General features: G+C 38.2%; 1 protein-coding gene across 1 annotated transcript in view; it reads right to left on the minus strand.

The window, feature by feature from the left end:
* Cbr-unc-89 overlaps positions 1–18,622 on the minus strand; it is a gene marked incomplete at both ends in the record, with an annotated part of 41,700 nt that overhangs the window by 13,771 nt on the left and 9,307 nt on the right. The window contains 19 exon segments of the mRNA XM_002646310.1: positions 46–202; positions 250–2,110; positions 2,156–3,744; positions 5,011–5,103; positions 5,105–6,807; positions 8,377–8,566; positions 8,672–9,155; positions 9,205–9,392; positions 10,482–10,697; positions 10,748–10,816; positions 10,870–11,613; positions 11,735–11,794; positions 11,797–11,960; positions 12,012–12,122; positions 12,446–12,583; positions 13,674–13,756; positions 13,800–14,020; positions 14,068–14,146; positions 14,190–14,371. Coding sequence (XP_002646356.1) covers positions 46–202; positions 250–2,110; positions 2,156–3,744; positions 5,011–5,103; positions 5,105–6,807; positions 8,377–8,566; positions 8,672–9,155; positions 9,205–9,392; positions 10,482–10,697; positions 10,748–10,816; positions 10,870–11,613; positions 11,735–11,794; positions 11,797–11,960; positions 12,012–12,122; positions 12,446–12,583; positions 13,674–13,756; positions 13,800–14,020; positions 14,068–14,146; positions 14,190–14,371 — 8,332 coding nt within the window.

Raw genomic sequence — 18,622 nt, forward strand, 5'->3', positions numbered from 1 at the left:
GGGCTCACGCAAATAACATGGATAGTGAGATAGAAAAGAACTAACCTTGAATAGTCAAGAATGCTTCAGTCTTCGAAGTTCCTTCGGAATTCTCAGCAATGCAAGTGTATTTTCCTTGATGAGTGAGCTCAGTTGATGTGATTGTTACTCTCTCGACTCCTTCCACCGATTCAATTTTGATGGATTCTTGAGTGATGGTCTTCTAAAAAACAATAATTATTAAAATATATTTTTAACTATTCAACTTACATTATCATGAAGCCAGCTGACTTTTGGCTTTGGCTCTCCAACAACTTTGCACTCGAGAACAACCTTCTCAGAAGTCTTCGTGGTCTTATCCTGAAGAGCAACAATGAATTCTGGAGCCTTGTTGTCCGTCTTCTTCTCCAAAGTCTCAATAACAGTCAATGTTGCTTCGCAAGTGTCTTTTCCTGCAGTATTCTCAACAACGCATGTGTATTTTCCGGCATCTTCAGGAGTGACATTATCAAGAATAAGCTCTTGAGTGATGTGTCCTTCTGGTCCAGTTCTCGTTTGAACGCGAATTCTGGCAATCAGCTCAATCTCTTTTCCGTCCTTTAGCCACTTGCAGCACACTCCCTTTGTATCTGGGACAACGCATTCGAAAACGGCAGAATGTCCCTTCTTGGCCTTCGTATCCTTGATCTTTGTGATGAATTTAGGTGCCATGACTGGAGTTGGAGTACGGTGCATTTCCTCGCGAAGGCTTTCGTCTTCAGTCAAATCATCTCCAACAAACTCTTCAGCTTGAGCTTCACTCTCCGATTCGCTGAACATATCGGAAGTGTAAGTGATCATATTTGCAGTGCAAGACACTTCTCCAGCATCATTTTCAGCTTTGCAAATGATCTCTCCAACGTGGATATCTGGATTGAAGCTGTTGATTGTCAATGTGGAAGTCTTGTCATCAGTAACAATTGTGTAAAGATCCGAGTTGAGAATCTCTTTATTGTTAATGTACCAGGTAAGACTTGGTTTCGGATCTCCAGTGAACACAACCTTGTGAACAACCTTGGTTCCAGTGCGAGCACGAACATTGCTCAGCCATTCCAAGAAATCTGGTGGCTCTCCACGTGGAAGAACGAGTAGCGTGGCTTCAGAAGTTGCTTTTCCGTATTCGTTGATAGCTTCACAGACGACTTGTCCAGAGTAATCACAAGTGATATCTTTGATAGTGACTGTGTATGTTCCTTTCTCAGAATGAATCTTGATGTTCTGTGATTCTTCCAACTTCTTTCCATTGACGTACCACGATACAACTGGTTCTGGTTCTCCAAGCAATACAGCCTTCAATTTGAGAGTATCCCCTTCTCTGCACGTGGCATCGCAAAGGGAAGTTTCGAATTCAACTGGGATCGGAGCAACCACTTTGAGTGGTCCTTCAATGCTTGCTTCTCCTGCTTTGTTGTAAGCGACACACTTGATTTTTCCTGTCATATCAGAAGTGACACCATGAATCTTCATAGTGTATACTCCATTTGCATTCGAGATTTCTGTATCTTCAGTGGCACAAACAAGTTGTCCATTGATGTACCATTTGACGAATGGAGTTGGGTCTCCAGTTATTAGAAGTTTGCATTCCAGAGTATCTCCTTCGGTGAGATTAATTGGGGCGATATCGCTTTGGAATGCTGGTTTAGCCATTGGACGACCCTTGACAACTCCAAGAGAAGCTGAAGTTTCAGCAAGTCCGAATTCGCTTTCAGCCTTGATTGTGATTCTTCCCTTATCATCCAATTTGGTGGTCAGAATGCTCAACTTCAGAGTTCCATCTTCCTCTTCGACCAATTTGTAGTGATCATCAGACTTGATTTCAACTCCATCCTTGAGCCAAGTGATCTTTGGTTTCGGTTTGACAGCATTCAACTTGGCATCCATAAGAGCGAGTTCTCCCTCAGTTACCAGTCGATCTTCAAGATTCTTAGCAAACGTTGGAGCTTCTCCGACCTTCTTGACCGCTAATTGAACATCTCTCTTCTTGGATCCAACTGCATTCGTGGCTTCACAAGACAGCTCTCCGGCTTGTTCTGGAGTCACAGCTGCGATTTCGATGGTATGTTCTCCGTCCTTATCGGTCACAGTGATGTTTCTAAAAATATATTATGAGTTTGAAAATATCTAGGATTTAACTTACGCATGCTTGGCAACTGGCTCTCCATTCAATGTCCAGGCAACAGAAGGTTCTGGATACCCTTCCACATTCGCAGTAAACTTGACGTTATCTCCTTCCTTCACTTGTCTGTCATCCATATTCGTGGTGAATTTTGGAACTTCAGTCTTTCTGTCAACCTTCAATTGAGCTGTTGCTTCAACCTTTCCAGCCACATTCACTGCCTCTACTCTGATTGTTCCGTTGTGTTCCATAAGTGGTTTATGAATTCGAATGGATGTTTTCCCGGTCTCATGGACGTACTTCACTTTCACTTCTTCACTTTGAATCAATTTCTTGTCATTCAAGAACCACGACACATTTGGCATTGGTTTTCCAGTGACAATTGCACTGAACTTCACACTCTCTTCGATATTTGTCTCGTGATTTTGTGGAGCTTGGATGAATTCTGGTTTCTTGTTTGCTCCATTTACAGTGACCTTTGCAGTTGACTCGCATTCTCCTGCTGCGTTCTTCGCTTTGGCAGTAAGTGTTCCAGACATATCTGGCTTTGCTTCTGCAATTGTTACATGATACGTTCCATCTCCATGATCAACCACTTGTACAGTATCACTTTTGGTAAGTGGTTGCCCGTTGAGAAGCCAAGTGACTTCTGTTCCTTGGAATGGTCCATCCAATTCAAGATTCCAACGAAGTGGTTCTCCTTCGTCGACAGTTCTGTCGGTGAGTTGAGACTTGAACTTCGGTGCAGCCACATTGGGTTCGACTTTGAGATCAGCTTGTTTGGTGTCTTGTCCAGCAGAGTTTTGAGCTGTAACCTTCACAGTTCCAGTCTGTTCAATCTTTGCATTTGAGATCTTTAGAGTATAAACATCTTCAGTTTTGATTGTGGTAACTGTTGGTGATTCTTCTACAATCTTTTCGTTGATAGTCCATTTGACAATTGGAGCCGGGAAACCAGTGATGGTAGCCTTGAATTCAGCGGTTTCAGTTTCCTTGATAGTAACAGATTTTGGTCCATCAACAACAATTGGAGTAGTAGATGGTGGATTTACAGTCAATGTCGCAGACGATTCAGAAGTTCCGACTTCGTTTGAAGCTTCAATTGTGATTTTTCCGGAATCTTCAGCGTTTGGAATGATGAGCGATGACTTGTTCTCCTCATTTTTAATAGTGATGCCATTCTTTCCGTCTTCCAAAAGATTTCCATTTTGGTACCATTTGTATTCTGGCGAGTGGAGTGCAATCACATCCATCTGGACAGTGTCTCCCTTGGTGACTTCCATATCACGAAGTTTATCAGTGAATTCTGGTTTCTTTGTTTCTTTCGGAGTCTCCAAAACCTTCAAATCGGTCTTTGTCTCAACTGATCCAGATGCATTCAATGCAACAACAGAAACCACTCCACTTCCGAAAACAGTTGTATCAATCGAACAACGGAATTCGAATTGATCATCTTTAGAAACAGTGACGCCTTGAGCAGTTGTAATTTCCTTTCCATCCAAGAACCATTTGATTTCTGTAGCATGTTCAACCACAACTTCGAAATGAGCCAAATCCGTTTTGTTGACTGTTTGCGATTTGAGGTCTCGGGTGAGCTTTGGCGCTGGAGGCTGAAAATGTGAACATTACGAAAAAAAATGAAAAGGATTTGAAAATTTGTATTCAACTTTTTTCACGACACTCACTCTTTCAAGAATTGGATAAACACAATATTTCCAGATTTTCCCAAAACTTCAAGCTATAAAAATTTAAAAATTATGGTTTATACAATTTTGAGTGATTTCAATTAAATAATTTCGAAAAGTTTTATTACTTTATAAGCAAAAATTGATTATTTTGAAAAAATTGGCTATCAACCGGTTTAGGACAGCCTACTTTTTCCAAGAGGTTCTAGAATTAGAAACTGAATATTTTTGATTAAAAAAACTGACCTACATATCTAATAGAGAATTCCTAAGGAGAAAAAGGGTGGCACTCTATTAGAGGAAATACGGTAATGCATTGATTACTGAAAAACTCATTTTGCTGAATTAAAACAGCTCCTAATAAAGTTCCTAGATTCAGAGTGCATAATCTTTTTAAAAAGTGAACCCATTTTTGAGGGTTTAAAAAAATTGTATGCACCGAGACAGCTCATGGCGTATTTCCTTCAATAGGTGCCCACCCAAACCGTCAACCTTGAGCTCAATTATATCGATTCCGATGAGAGACATCAACAATTTGTCAACTGATAAAATATTGACAGTTGGCAAAGTTTTGGTATATTTCACAGGAATCGAGATAATTGAGCTCAATTTCGGTTGTGCTTCTATTATAGGGAATAGTAAAATAATATTATTTAATTCAGATCTAAAAACCCGGTCAGAAAATATAAAATAAATGCTGTTTTGTCAAATTCTCTCCGAATTGATTTAAATCTTATTTTCGATTTCAAAAAATCTTTTGACTTCGTCTTAAGGAGCTACAATGTGAATAAATCATTTGAAAAAAAGCGTTGCGATTTTTTCAGATATTTCCTACAGTCAGCTAGTAGTCAAAAATTCACATTTCCTATAACTAAACATACCGTAAAACCTGAAATAGGAGGGCTCCGACACAGTCAAGTTTGAGATAATTTTTCTCGGCCCCTTTGTAAGATATCAAAAATGTGTCAACAGATAAAATGTTTCTGAAATTATGATAAACAATTTCTCAGTTAACATCCTTTTGATATCTTTGACAGGGGCCGAGAGAAAAACTCAAAGTTAAATGTTCGCGGCTCTTCGATTGCAGGTTCTACGGTAGTTCTACTTTTTGTAATATTTTCATAATTGTTTTCCACAGAAGGTGATTCAGCACGGTTTTCAGCTTAACTAACCACTTCTTTTCCATCTTCTATCTGTTCTCTCTCTCTCTCTCTCTCTCTCTCTCTCTCTCACACACACACACACACACACACTTTCTTCACAAAAATCTTCAAGTTTTTTTTTCTAAAAATCGGTCTCTCACAATCCTACCAAACATTACCTTCTCGGCTTCTGGAGATTTCGACTTCTTCTGTTTCTTTGTCGGCGAGCCTGGTGGAGATTTCTTTATTGGAGATGTTACTTCTGTAGTCGTTGTAGATGATTTTTCTGTCTTCGTTGTTTCTGAAGAAGTGATTTCTTTTTCCACTACAGTATCCGGTGATCTCTCTTTTTTGATTGGAGATTTGACATCTTCTGCTCCAGTTGATTTTTCAGGCGATTTCTCCTCCTTCGTTGGACTCTTTGGCTTCTCCTCGATCTTCTCGGGAGACTTTTCTTTTTTCGTTGGAGATTTCACAGCCTCCTCTGCTGTCTTCTTGGTTGGAGATGTTGGTTTTTCTGGCGATTTCTCTTTTTTCGTGGGCGATTTCACCTCTTCGGTTGCAGATTTTTCTGGGGATTTCTCTTTCTTGATTGGAGTTTTCACCTCTTCAGTGGTTGACTTTTCTGGGGATTTCTCCTTTTTGGTTTGGCTAGTTGGTTTCTTTTCAACCTGCTCCGGAGGTTTATCCTTCTGGGTCGGAGAAGTTGGTTTTTCGTCAGCCATTTTCTCAGGACTCTTCTCCTTTTTGGTTGGAGACTTCACTGCTTCCTCAAACTTTTCAGGTGACTTGGCCTTCTTTGGAGATGCAGGTGGAGATTTCTTCTGGGTTGGGGAAGACGGCTTCTCTTCTATCTTTGTGGGAGACTTTGGTGGAAACGGAGAGCCAGGCTGATCTTCAGTCTTCTTGGTTGGAGATGTTGGTTTTTCAGGTGACTTCTCCTTCTTTGTAGGACTCTTTGGTTTCTCTTCCACCTTTCCTGGTGACTTTTCTTTCATAGTTGGAGACTTCGCTTCTTCAGAAGTCTTGGTCACTTCCGCCGTGGCTTCTGTCTTTTTAATTGTCGTTTCAGAAGACACCTCCACAATATTTTTGGCTTCAGGAGATTTCTCCTTTTTAGTTGGAGACTTGACTTCCTCGCTTCTAACTGGGCTCTTCTCCTTCTTCGTTGGACTCTTCACTTTTTCCTCTGACTTTTCTGGAGATTTCTCCTTTTTAGTTGGAGACTTCACAGCCTCCTCTGCATTCTTCTTGGTTGGAGATGTTGGTTTCTCTGGCGATTTCTCTTTTTTCGTGGGTGATTTCACCTCGACGGTTGTAGATTTTTCAGGTGATTTTTCCTTCTTGGTTGGACTTTTTGGTTTTTCCTCCACTTTCTCTGGTGTCTTTTCTTCCGTTGTCGGGCTCTTTGGTTTCTCATCAGACGTCATCTCTGGAGACTTCCCTTTCTTCTCCGGAGTCGGACTCTTCTTTTTCTTTCTCTCAGGATCAATTACTTCTTTTGGTGGTTCTTCTTCAGCAAATGAGACTCTTCTCTTCGGAGTTCCTTCTCTAACGTCAGTTTGTGATTCCGTCTTTGAGACCACCTCAATCTTGCTCACACTGATGCTTCCTTCTGTTGAGCCTCCTCCGATAATTCCCGTAGTTGTCGCGGATTCCGATTCCTTCGTCTCGACAGTCACACCTCCAACTGTAGACGTCACTTCGGTGGTGGACATTGTCGTTGTCTTCGTTGAAGTCAACGAAGTTTCCATTGTGATTGTAGTCGTTGCTTCCGGAGAAGCTTCTTTTGCCTTTAATTTATTTAAATAGTACCTAGAGTTGTTTGGTTTGGTTAGTTGGATAACTAACAGATTTCACTTTTTCAGAAAGTATTCAAAATTTAATATGTTTTCATCGATTCTGAAAACGTGAAGTCTTTTAAAATTTGTGTTAATTCCTAATGTTATTGGTAGAAGCTTCTAAAAAAGAAGTGGTTGATTTTGCTTAGAATCGTGCTAAGAAAATTATTCAGAAGTTTTCAGAAAATTTAGGTATAGTTTTCTTTTTAATTTCAATATTTAGATATTAATTATTTATCTCGAAGTTCTGGGAAATATGCGGAAAAATAGACACGGCAAACCATGCACCCATCTGTAAGACCTACCTGTTGAATAGATTCAGAAGACGTTTGGACTTCTGAAGTGGACTTTTTCGAGTCTGTTTCATCGCCGACGACACTTTCCTGAACATGCAAAACAAAATGAAACATACAGCAAGAAAGAAATGATTGGGATTCAATTGGGTGGAATTTTCATTTTTGTAGTTGCAAAAAAGAAAAGTTTGGAGAATTTCAAATGGGTATTATGAGTTTTTTGATGAATTTTACTTGAAGTAGAATACCGAAAAACCTGTATTAGAAGGACCGACCCGTCTATAGTTCCAAGTAATCTCTGGAGGGTCCGTCTATTACAGGAGCCTTTCAATTAGAGGGGCCCTTCTATTATTCCAAACAGTTTTCCGAAAATTTTCATTGAAAAACATGGTGGATTCTGGTTCAAATTTCATGAAAATCTATTAATTACACCAAAAGTAAAACTGCCCTCTATTACAGGGGCTGTTCAATTAGAGGAGGTCTTTTATGTTTCTGGTCATTTTTTCCTAAAATTTTCATCAAAAAGTTTGGGTAATCCTGATTTAATTTTTGTAAAAACCTATCAATTACACCAAAAGGTAAACTGCCCTCTATTGGCTGTTCTATTTTTCCAGGCCTCTCTAAGAGACGACCTTTAATTAAACGGTCCCTTGTAATACAGGTTTAGGATCAGTAAAGTTACGAAAACGTTTTCCACCAATTAAATCCCAATCACCACAGCAACAAAAAACTGAAAATATGGACAAAAAAAACTCTCTGCAGCCCTATTATTACCTGAATATGACATGGTGGTATTGAGATCTTACAGAAATTACAGTTTTTGCTTTCACTTTTATCACAGTCTGACAGCAAATTGAATGAAAAGTTTGACTCAATAACACAAAATTGGCTATGTATGAAGCTTTCATGAATCGATAATTACCGTAAAAACACCAATAGAGTGCCACCCACCGTCATTCTTGAGCCCTTCTATCTCATTTCCTGCAAAAGATATCAAAAAATGGTCAATTTTCGAATTCACCACTTTTTGATACTTCTCACAGGAAATGAGATATATGGGCTCAACGTTGACAGTTTGGGTGGCCCTCCATGAGAGTGTTTATGGTAGTTTTAGCCAATAAGAACTGAACGTGTTCTAGAAACCTGTACATCTTCAGACATCTTGACGTATTGAAAGAATCGAAAGACGTCGCATTGAAAGCAAGAAAATAATTCCGATAGACTCAAAACCACCAGTATCATTTTGAACCCAGTTAACATATCACTTCCCAGAAAAACAACCAACCTTCTTTGGTTCGATCGTCAGCTGGGCGCCCGTCTCTTCGGCTCCGAGTGTATTTTCTGCGACAACAGAAATAGTTAGATGGTTCACTTCGGAATAGTATGTCGCCGTGTCGATCGTCAGGATCGATGCGCCGTCGACGGTGCTCTCGTCACGTGTTACGTGCGCCCCTTCCTGTCCATCACGCACCTGAAAATTGAGAAAGATGTGAAAATGGGTGATTGTGAAACTGGGTAAATATTTTGGAATGCTTGAAATCTAAAAAAGAGATAAAGATGCTGACAAAAAACCCACCTTTCTTCCATTAATTGACCACTCATATGTTGGAAGTGGAATTCCGAATGCGTGAGCAGTGAACACAGCTTCAGATCCCTTCTCAACAGTCAAACTCCTTGGCCTCAAATCGAATTCAGGAGCGAATGGTTTTTTCTGAACTTTCAACGTTGCTCTTGTCTCATCGAATCCTTCCGAATTCGTAGCAACTGCCTTGATTTCTCCGGCCTCCTCAATCTTGATATTTTTGATTTGAAGCTTGATGGATCCATCGAATTCTCTGATTTCAACACGATCCGATTGTTTCAATTCTTCTCCTTTTAGATACCACGTCACAGTTGGTTTTGGTTCTCCCTCAACACGAACTTCAAAAACGACTGTATTGTCGACTGTTTCGATTTTGTCGACAAGAATTTCGACGAATTTCGGTGGTTTCTTTTGTTTTTCTGGTGCCAACACGATAAGTCGAGCTTTCGTTTCGAATCGTCCTACTGCATTCTCAGCTCTGGAAAAAAGACTTTGTGAAATTATTCCGTTAAAGAGAAAACGCTTACCTGCAAAGTACAGTGCCCGCGTACTGTGCTGAGTCGATCGTCAGTTTGTGATCGTGATTGTGCGCCTCGATCTTGACGCCCGGACTTCCTTGATCCATCTTGTGCCCGTTGATGAACCAAGTGACCTCCGGGTTCGGATTTCCGCGAACGGTGGTCTCAAAGACGGCGAATTCGCCGGTTTTTACGGTCTGAAAATTAAAAAAGTTGAATGTTTTATCAGTCGAAATTGGGTCTTTATGAAAAAGTTTTGCTTTTTTGAAAGAATGAGAAATTATGATTCTGAAAGTTTAAAAAAAACTGGAAATTTAAAATAAGGCTCTTTTTTAGAAACCATATAAGGTAGTTTAGAAGAGATAAGATAGATTTCAAACAATTTCAATAATCAGTTTTTAAAGACTTGTTTGAATTCGACGTTGTGGAAATTTTTCGTAAAACCTGTAATAGAAGGGCTCCCTAACTTTTGACTTCGAGCCAATTTTTCTCGGTTCTTGTCAAACCAATCAATAAGTTTCAGGAATTCTTTGGCAAAACTCGTGGAGTGAGCTATCTTTTCTGTTGGTGAGCCGGAGAGAAATCATCGTCAAATGGCAACTGTTTTTCGAGTAAAATTGCAGAGTTCTCAAAATGCTTAACTGTACTTTTGAAACGATTTAGGGATAATAATACCTCCTCCTGGAACGAGTAAATCAACAAATTTAGATAAGCATCCTAAAAACAATAACACATAAAACTAGTATTCAAAATCAAAAAGTCGATGGATCACTAAATTTTTGAAATTTTTCAGAAAATAAAGAAACATCTGATCGTGTTAGGAGCAAGGGAGATTCCGACGGATGAAGAAACAACAAAAAACAAAAAGCGTGTGAAAAAAAGATCTTGAACCGTCTCTCCATGATATGATTGGAATCTCTCACTCTCGTTTGTCTCCTTTCGAAATATCTCTTTCATGATGTTACACTGATCAACGAGAAGACGAGTGGGTCCCGGATTGAAAATAGTGTACTAATCAGAGAGAGGGAATGAGAGATCAGTGAAGGTGGCATTGCTAGATGGCATCCACCTCCACAGAACAAAAAATGAAAGAGAGGGGGAGAAAGGGAATCTCGAGAATCTTTGTTTACCAGACCTTTGGGGGACCAACAAAAAAAAATGAAAAAGGGACCAGATTGGTGGGAATTAACCTTTGAAACGAAAAAAACAATATGCGATTCTGTGAGATAGGAACTTCCACAATTTTTTTCACAACACTTTTCATGATTCCGAATTGCAAAACATACCTGATCTTCAATATCCTTAAGGAACGTCGGCGCACTGCGTGATTCCTCTTCTTCTTGTTCAACGGTAAGCCGTGCCCTGCTTTCCGCTGTTCCATGTTCGTTTTGAGCTTTCGCCACAATCTCTCCATCGTGTTTTTCGATCGAAGTATTCGGGATAGAAATACGATAGAAACCGTCGTGCCCTACGATTTCAACGCTTTCTTCACCGTGTTTCAACTGGAAACATCCTTTTTTTCAAAACAAAAGTTTTTTAAAGAGAAACTCACTTCTTTTCCACAAAGAGTGAATTTTACAGTTGGTTCTGGCCAGCCACTAACATCGACTTCAAAGACAACCTACAAAAATATAAATGTGGTATGGAGCTGTAGTTTTCAAAAAAAATACTTACTGTACTCTTTTCTTGAACAGTTTTATCTTCGAGTGGTTTGTTGAAAGTTGGTGGTGCTGGAGGCACTCTGACTTTCAGTCTTCCATCACAAGACGCAGATCCCAATCGGTTAGATCCTTGACATGTGACCATTCCATCGAAATGTCTCGTTACATCCTTAATCGTCAAAATGCAAATTCCATCTTCAGAAATGAATTTGACTTTTTCCGATTCGCTGAGTGGTTTTCCGTTGATGAACCATGTGATTTCTGGATTTGGATCTCCAGTTATCACTGATTTGAATCTCACTTCTTCTCCTTCATCACATTCCACATCTTCAATCATCGCTTGGAATTCTGGAGCCACATGATTCTTGTCTGGATCGGCTTGCACGAATAGTTCGGCTTTGCTTTCAATCGATCCGAATTCATTTTGAATCTTAACAGTGTACACTCCAGTATCATCTGGTTGAGCATCACGAATCTCCAGTTTTGCTGTCTGTCCATCATATTGCAATCGGAAGTCGTGAGACGGTCGGAGTGGTTGATCATCGACAAGCCATACAAGTTCTGGTTCTGGCCATCCTTCAACTTCACATTCGAAATCAATAACATCACCTTCCTTGCATTCTTTGTCTTTCAGTTTTGTAACGAATGCTGGTGGAGCCGCCTCTTTTTCAACTTTCAGAACTCGGAAGAACGCTGAAGTGGATGCTTGTCCGTACTCGTTCGTGGCCATACAAGTATATCGACCCGTATCAGTGACCTACAGAAAAATAACGTTTTGAGTGGACCAGTTTTTATTGTTCGGTGCATTTTTTTTCAGAATAAATTCTGAACAACGGAAACTCTCATTTTTCAGAATATCAAACAAACAAAAAACTCACTTGAACTGGATCAATAGTCATCGCAAAGAAACCATCCTCATCAGAATAGAATGTGTGTCTTCGTCTTCGTGAAGTTGAACATCGTCTTTGTACCATGTGATATCTGGAAGTGGATATCCAGTCACTTTCAGACACATTTTCGCAGAAGATTCTTGAAGAGTTCGGAATCCGTATTGTGTTCTTGTGACACGAGTTCCTTGCATTTCAAGAGTCGTTCCGGTGGTTGCTGCAAAAGTTTGAGTATTTTAGTTTTTATTGGAAATTTTGGGAGTCATACTCCAATCAATACTGCTACTTCCTCCGGAATAGATACTGGTGGAAGATCCTGTTGGAGAAATCACCGGAGGTGACTTCACCTTTTTCCGTGGTGGACCACCTTCTTCTGGACCTGTAAATCTTTTTTTTTATTTGTTCCTGTCTCTCTTTTTAACATTGAAATTCACTTCATATTTAAACATAAAGCGTTAGCAAAATTTCAGATGTTTAGTTTTATAGTTCTTTTTTACGACTCTATTTGAACTTTCTACTATCTTCAGTTGAAATCCCATTTAAAAAAAAAACTACACATTTGAACGCCAGATTTCACCACAAGAAGCAACTGTTTTGAAACAAAAGACAACAAGTTACACTTGTTTTTTTTAAATGGAGTTGTTAGTTTTTTTTTCAAAATCAAGTATTATTACACACTACAAACAACACAAATAACCAAACCAGGGAACAAGCTGCTCTTTCGAGAGCCCGACCATTCCGAGAATTCGGACTGTTGGTCGGACACATTCATATCAAAATCAACCGATGATGCGGTCATTTCGGATGTTGCAGTCATCGAGATTGCATCTCGTTCCGCAGCTAGAAATCGTTGAAAATTGGACATTTAAAAACTTACACCATGATGGATCGACGAGCTCGAGACCTCCTTCCTCGGTATCGGTTAACTCGATAATATAAAGTGTCTTGAGCACCATGGCTCAGGACAGAATAAAGTACGAGGACTACTGTCTATATGAGGATGAGGAATACCGTAATTGAATCAATAGAAGATGATGACGAGAATGGTGGAGGTTAAAAAGAGAAAAGAAACAGAAGAAGAAGATTCTTTATGTGTCCTCCTCCTATCTCCTCTATGTGTGTGTCGAGTATGTGGTGTATAGCCGGGGGCTAAAGCTTCCACTGATAATGCAGCCTGCTGGGCTTCAGAAGAGCACGCCGATCAGAGAGACGCAGCACGCACCGGTGGGCGATTACACACGGTGTGAGTGTGTGGCAGATGCTCTCTTGCCAAGGATCCCGTCGACCCATCAGCAGCACCGATAGACGGGGAGGGGAAAGATAGAAGATTTTTTCACTTCTTGTGTGCATCTGTATGTCTGCGTGTCCCATCAGAAACTCTTTCAGGGGGCACAACTAGGGGCCGAAGTGTCCGGGAGTGGTCCTCGGGTCCCATTGAGTCACTTGTTCTTCCCGTAGAAAATGAAAAGAGAACAAGTGATCGTTGTTGTGATGTTCGTTTGATTTGTAGAGAACAAGAAAAGATAACATGATGTTAAGATGAGAATACACTTTTTCTGAGGACAAAATGACTTGGGTTTTCTTAGGAATTAGGATTTAAGTTTTTATTTATCTTTTTTAGATAGTTTAATTTCTGATTTCAGGAACTGAAAGTTCATATGTACCCTATTTCGATATAATGTTTCTTTTGTACTTTTTCTTCTAGGTTCTTCTTCTTTTCATCATCTTTTTGTTCTTTCCACATCACAAGTGTTTTATCATCCCTTCCTCTTATTCTCTTAATTTTTGTGTACTTTTTTCCCTCTTCCACTCATTTATCCGAACACGAAAAAGTTACGAGCTCGTCGAATCCGATTACTGTTTGTTACCCCCTCCCCCTTTCTTCCAATGTTTGTGGTCGGAAAGGTTCCAAGAGGCTTTTAAGACTTACCATACTTCCCTTGTTCTTCTGCAATATCCTTCAGCCATGCTTTTCTTACATACTCCGCAGTTTCAAAATCTTTTGGTTTTATTCTGAAATTCTAATGATGAAATACTTTCTAGAATTTGTTATTACCTGAAACTCGGGAGTCCTGGTTCTTGTGGTTGCAGTACAATAGTATCCTCATCAGTTGAATGTTGCCTGATATTGTATTTATCCAATCGGATAGATGAATAATGAGTATAACTCGGTGGAGAAGTGGACGCATCTTGCTCTGTGAACATTATTTTGTTTCGGAACAAGAAGACGTAGCGGAGTTTAGGGGCCTCGTCGCCTTCCCAAACTTGGAAAGCGTCCTGAATTTATCGATTAAATGAATATCTCTTCCTTTTTTGTATCTTACATGTCTGATGATTCTTCCTAGTTTTCCAGTGTCTCCTGGATGTTGCTTCAAATTGCTTGTGAATTCCAAATCAATCACTCTATAACAAAATACCGAATAATCGATAGTTCTACATCAAATACCTTTGTGGAATAGTAGTGACCAATTCCAAAGCTTTCTGAATACTTTTTGATGAACCGTGAGCTCTTGCAGAGTACTTGACAAATTCTTTGAAATAGTTTTGATACTGGACCATTCTATCGGCAATTTCTTTGACATGATCGACGAACGAGGATGCTCCAGCATCATTTTTTGCAGAGAGTCCCTACAAAAATTAAAATTAGGACTGTATCAATGATCTACCGTAAAACCTGTAATAGAAGGGCCCCTAACTTGTAACTTTGAGCCAATTTATCTCGGGTTAAAGATATAAAAAATTTCTCAACTGATTAACTGTTTATCAAAATAGACAAATATTTTATGATTTATTTTTGACATCTTGCATAGGAGCCAAGAAAAGCTAGTTCAAACTTGACTGTGTGAGGGCCCTTCTATTACAGGTTTTACGGCAACTGGTTTCGCGCGTTCTGGACTGAAATTGGTGAGAGAAGAGGATAAAAACTCGTATATTGTTGTAAGAAATGACAAACGGAAGAAGGAATAAGGAATGGAAATAAAAAAAATCCGGAAGACGGAAGAAGGAATAAGGAACAGAACTTTCAAATCCAGAAGAAGGAATGAAGTATAAAAGTAAAAATAAAAAAACCACTCGGAAGAAGGAAGAAGGAACACATTTTGGAAAAAATCTAATTTTGTTGACAACTTTTGATGAAACATGTAGAAAAGGAATTTCGGCTGAATTAAGCAACATTTTATGGGTGGTGTAAGTTTAAAAGACTTTTAAAATTCAGCAAAAATTTTGACTAAATGTCGGTCAAGTTTTCCGGAAGAATGTGAAAAAATCCGGAAGACATAAGAAGGAATACAAACAAAGACCCGGAAAAGAAAAAGGAATTACGGTCATCTCTGTAAAGAATATGACTTTTTTCAAGATTCGCAATCGCAAAAAACCAAAATTTCGGAAATTAAGAAAAATATAGTTCGGGAGTTAAATTTCCATAAATTTAAGCAAAGATGTGATGTTCAGCTTCAGGAACTCCAAAAATGAATGACAAAACACTAAAAATGCTTTTTTTCTGTCGAAAAAGGTTGAGTAAGAGTTTTCAATTCGAGACGGGTTCTATGGTCAGGCTTGATTCAAGTTGGCATCATAGAATAAATTCAAACATTGACTGAATGAGAAGGAAATGAAGGTTTTCTATGAATCTCAACTGCAGAAATGAAAATCAGAAGTAGGTCAGACAGTTCCATTAAAGTGGTAGCTGAGGTTTAGAACACACTTTCAAAATTTTAAATTTCAAAACAGGAATCGTTCCAGAAGAAAGAGAAAAATCACGAAGATGGAAGAAGAAGGAAGGAATAAGAAATTCCGCTCATTTCTGTTCCGTGGGCGTTGAAGCAGTTTTAAAGTTTCAAATGTTACATAATTTAGTAAAAACATTGTCTAATTGGTTCTGTATTTTTAGACCTAACAAGATGTTTTACAAAATATATCCAATGGGATAGGATGAAAATTAAATATTGTGGAGAACCTAAGATATTGAAACTAAAAAAGCAAAGAGTTTTATGGTAGCAATCATGTTACGGTAGATGGATCAGTTGGAACAAAGAAATTGTAAACAAAGGATGATTTTATTGTAAGCATGTTAAGTTTCTGAATGTACTGTGCCACTGTTTTCAGATCAAAAATTAGTATTTTTATAAAGTATTTATAGAGTATTTTTATAGAGTATTTTTATATAATTAGTATTTATATATATTTTTTTTAATAGCAGAAAAAAACATTGAATCGGGTTTTTGGACAAAAGACAGCGCTGGAACATGAATGGATATATACTGCTCCACATAAATATACGTTCACCCATGAAAAATGGCGAAGTTTATATTTTCTCAAATCATGCCAATAAGAGTTGTAGCCGTCTGGACCATCACAGTTGATATTTTTCTTGTCACAAAAGATAATCTGAAACTGTGCTGAACATTTAGGAAAGTTGTCGTAATCTGTATAAAAGATAAACTTCAATTTTAGAGATGCAATGTCAGAGGAGGTAAATGCGAGCAAACTCCAGACGTTTTTGGGGATGGATTGATGTCAGCATAAGTGCTTCTTTCATCTTTTGATAATTGATGAACTTGCTTTTCTGGATGACACGTCAAACTGTCTCATTCGATACAGTAAGCTTCATGAAGCTTCATGCAAACGACTCTTGATTTTGGAACAACTGGTCACAACACTGAGCGCTTTTCATAGGATTTGGCGTTTTTCTCAGACTGTAAGGAGAGAATGACGTCCGCAAAAGTTCTTTGTACCGTAACTTAACGAATTCTTGACAAATCGATTGACCACGTCTGAGGATCTTCCTAAATTCTGAGCAATCTGACAGTTTGAAAAGTTTTGGGCATTTTTGGCTGTAATTTGACCTTTTTTGAAATCAGTTAGTAGTTTTTTACGTCACATCGTTTGAACAGACGAAGGGAATACGAAAAGTTCAAAATTTAAGAGTATGGTGCTGAAAAATGGGAAAAAATGGGGGTGAACGTATCTTTATGTGGAACCGCAAAAGTCAAAAAATTGAAAGAATGACAATAAAAATATTGCTCATTCTCATTCGGAATTCGCTCTGGGTCCCAAAAGTCTTTCATATCGTACTCTTTCGAACCCCCGGTCGATATTTTTTAGAAACTGCAAGTTTGGGGTTTTCGCCATTTTTCATGGGTGAGTGAACGTATATTTATGTGGAGCAGTATAGGTTTAAAATATGCCGCTTTCCTCTCATATACTACTGCTTTTATATTTTCCATCTGTTTTATACAAACTAGTCGGAAAAGAAAAAGTGTGTACAGTGGAACATTATCCGAAAAACGAAAAGTCAAGAAATTTTCCGACGCCAAAGAATAGATAAATATGATCTTTTGCTAGCAGGACAAAACTTTGGAACTCTGTTTATTTACATAGTTTGGAAGATTCAATAATTTATGGAAACATTTTCAAAATCTGACTATGATCTTTAGTGAACTCTGTTGGTCGTAGTCAAAGGTCCCAGAATGATAACTACCATAACTTAAAAATATGTAATTGTGATCTATCATTTAAAAAATCGGTGTGGGAGCATAATTTCAGAATTTTTAATCTCATTTTGATTTAAGATTATTCTAATGAGTTCAAAAAATTAAGGAGTGGTTCAAGAATCCTGTGTGGTCCTTTCCGATAGAAAAAATCCCTAAAATTCCAATTTTCAGATTTGTTACAGAAAAAATGTATGACCTCTCTCAATTTTTAATATTACTAAAAGTTCTTTGTCTCAAAAGAACCGTTCTTCACTTTGTGTAAACCACAGTTTTTATTTGTCTGATAAAACTTTCTTTAATCGAAAAACCTCAAGAATTCCAAAAAAAAAGTCGACAACTTAAAAATTCGGTACCTGAAGAAAAAAAAACGAAAAAAATTATACAGTTCGTTTATTCGGTTATTGCAGTGTTTATTTCTGTTCATAAAATTTTCTGGAGATTTCAGTTTTTGGTATTTTCCTGAGATGGAGGTTTAAAAATAGAAGCCCATGGGCTTCAATTAGAGAAAATACGGTATGTTGAAATGCCGATATTCCGAGCTTTTGAAAATCGGAAAATTTCGATATTCCGAAAATCTGAAAATTCCAAAATCGAAAAATTCCGAGGTTCCGAAAATTCTAAAATTGAGAAATTCCGAGGTTCCGAAATTCCGATATTCCGAAAATCCGAAATTTCCAAAATCGGAAAATTCCGAGGTTGCGAAATTCCAAAATTTTTAAAATCGGAATTTTCGACATACCGAAAAACTTCGAAAAAGTCATTCCAAACATCCGAACATAGAAACTTATGTTTCAGCCAAAAATGTGAAAAAATTGAATTTTAAAAAACTTGTGACACAAAAGTATCACCAGAAGAAAAGAAATATATTCTTCTTCAAAGGTATTCACGGTATTTTTTGGGATTTTTCATCCTTTTGAAAATTTATTTTTGGAATTCTGTGTTTTGCTTTTATTGTTTAGCTTATCTTCATTGAAAATTTTGAATTTCAATTTTGATTTTCAATTTATTATTTCCAAAGTAGCATCAAGGGTTCGTTACACATTTAGGGTTCTTTGTTTTTAGGTTTCCACCGGTTGAGGGTGCTGAGCTTATTTCTGTTTAGAATCTTCAACATTTTAACCCGTTTTTGCCTTAGCCCAATTTATGTCGGTGCTTGGCACTAAAGAGTTTTTTCTGAATTGAAATTATAAAATTATACGATAATCTACTTCAGGAAGAACTGGGTATCAAAAATCGAAAAAAAAAACCCGAAGAATACTATTCAAGTGCTGAAAATACTTTTGAGGGCTGGGTGTTTTAGGGGTAATATAAGCTGGGGTAAATCTTCATATTTTCCTTTTTCCTTTGGAGGGAAATAAATTTGAATCCACTCTATATTGCTTCCGAC

This window comes from Caenorhabditis briggsae (assembly GCF_000004555.2).
Source record: "Caenorhabditis briggsae complete genome, chrI, whole genome shotgun sequence".
In the NCBI taxonomy this organism is placed as follows: Eukaryota; Metazoa; Nematoda; class Chromadorea; order Rhabditida; family Rhabditidae; genus Caenorhabditis; species Caenorhabditis briggsae.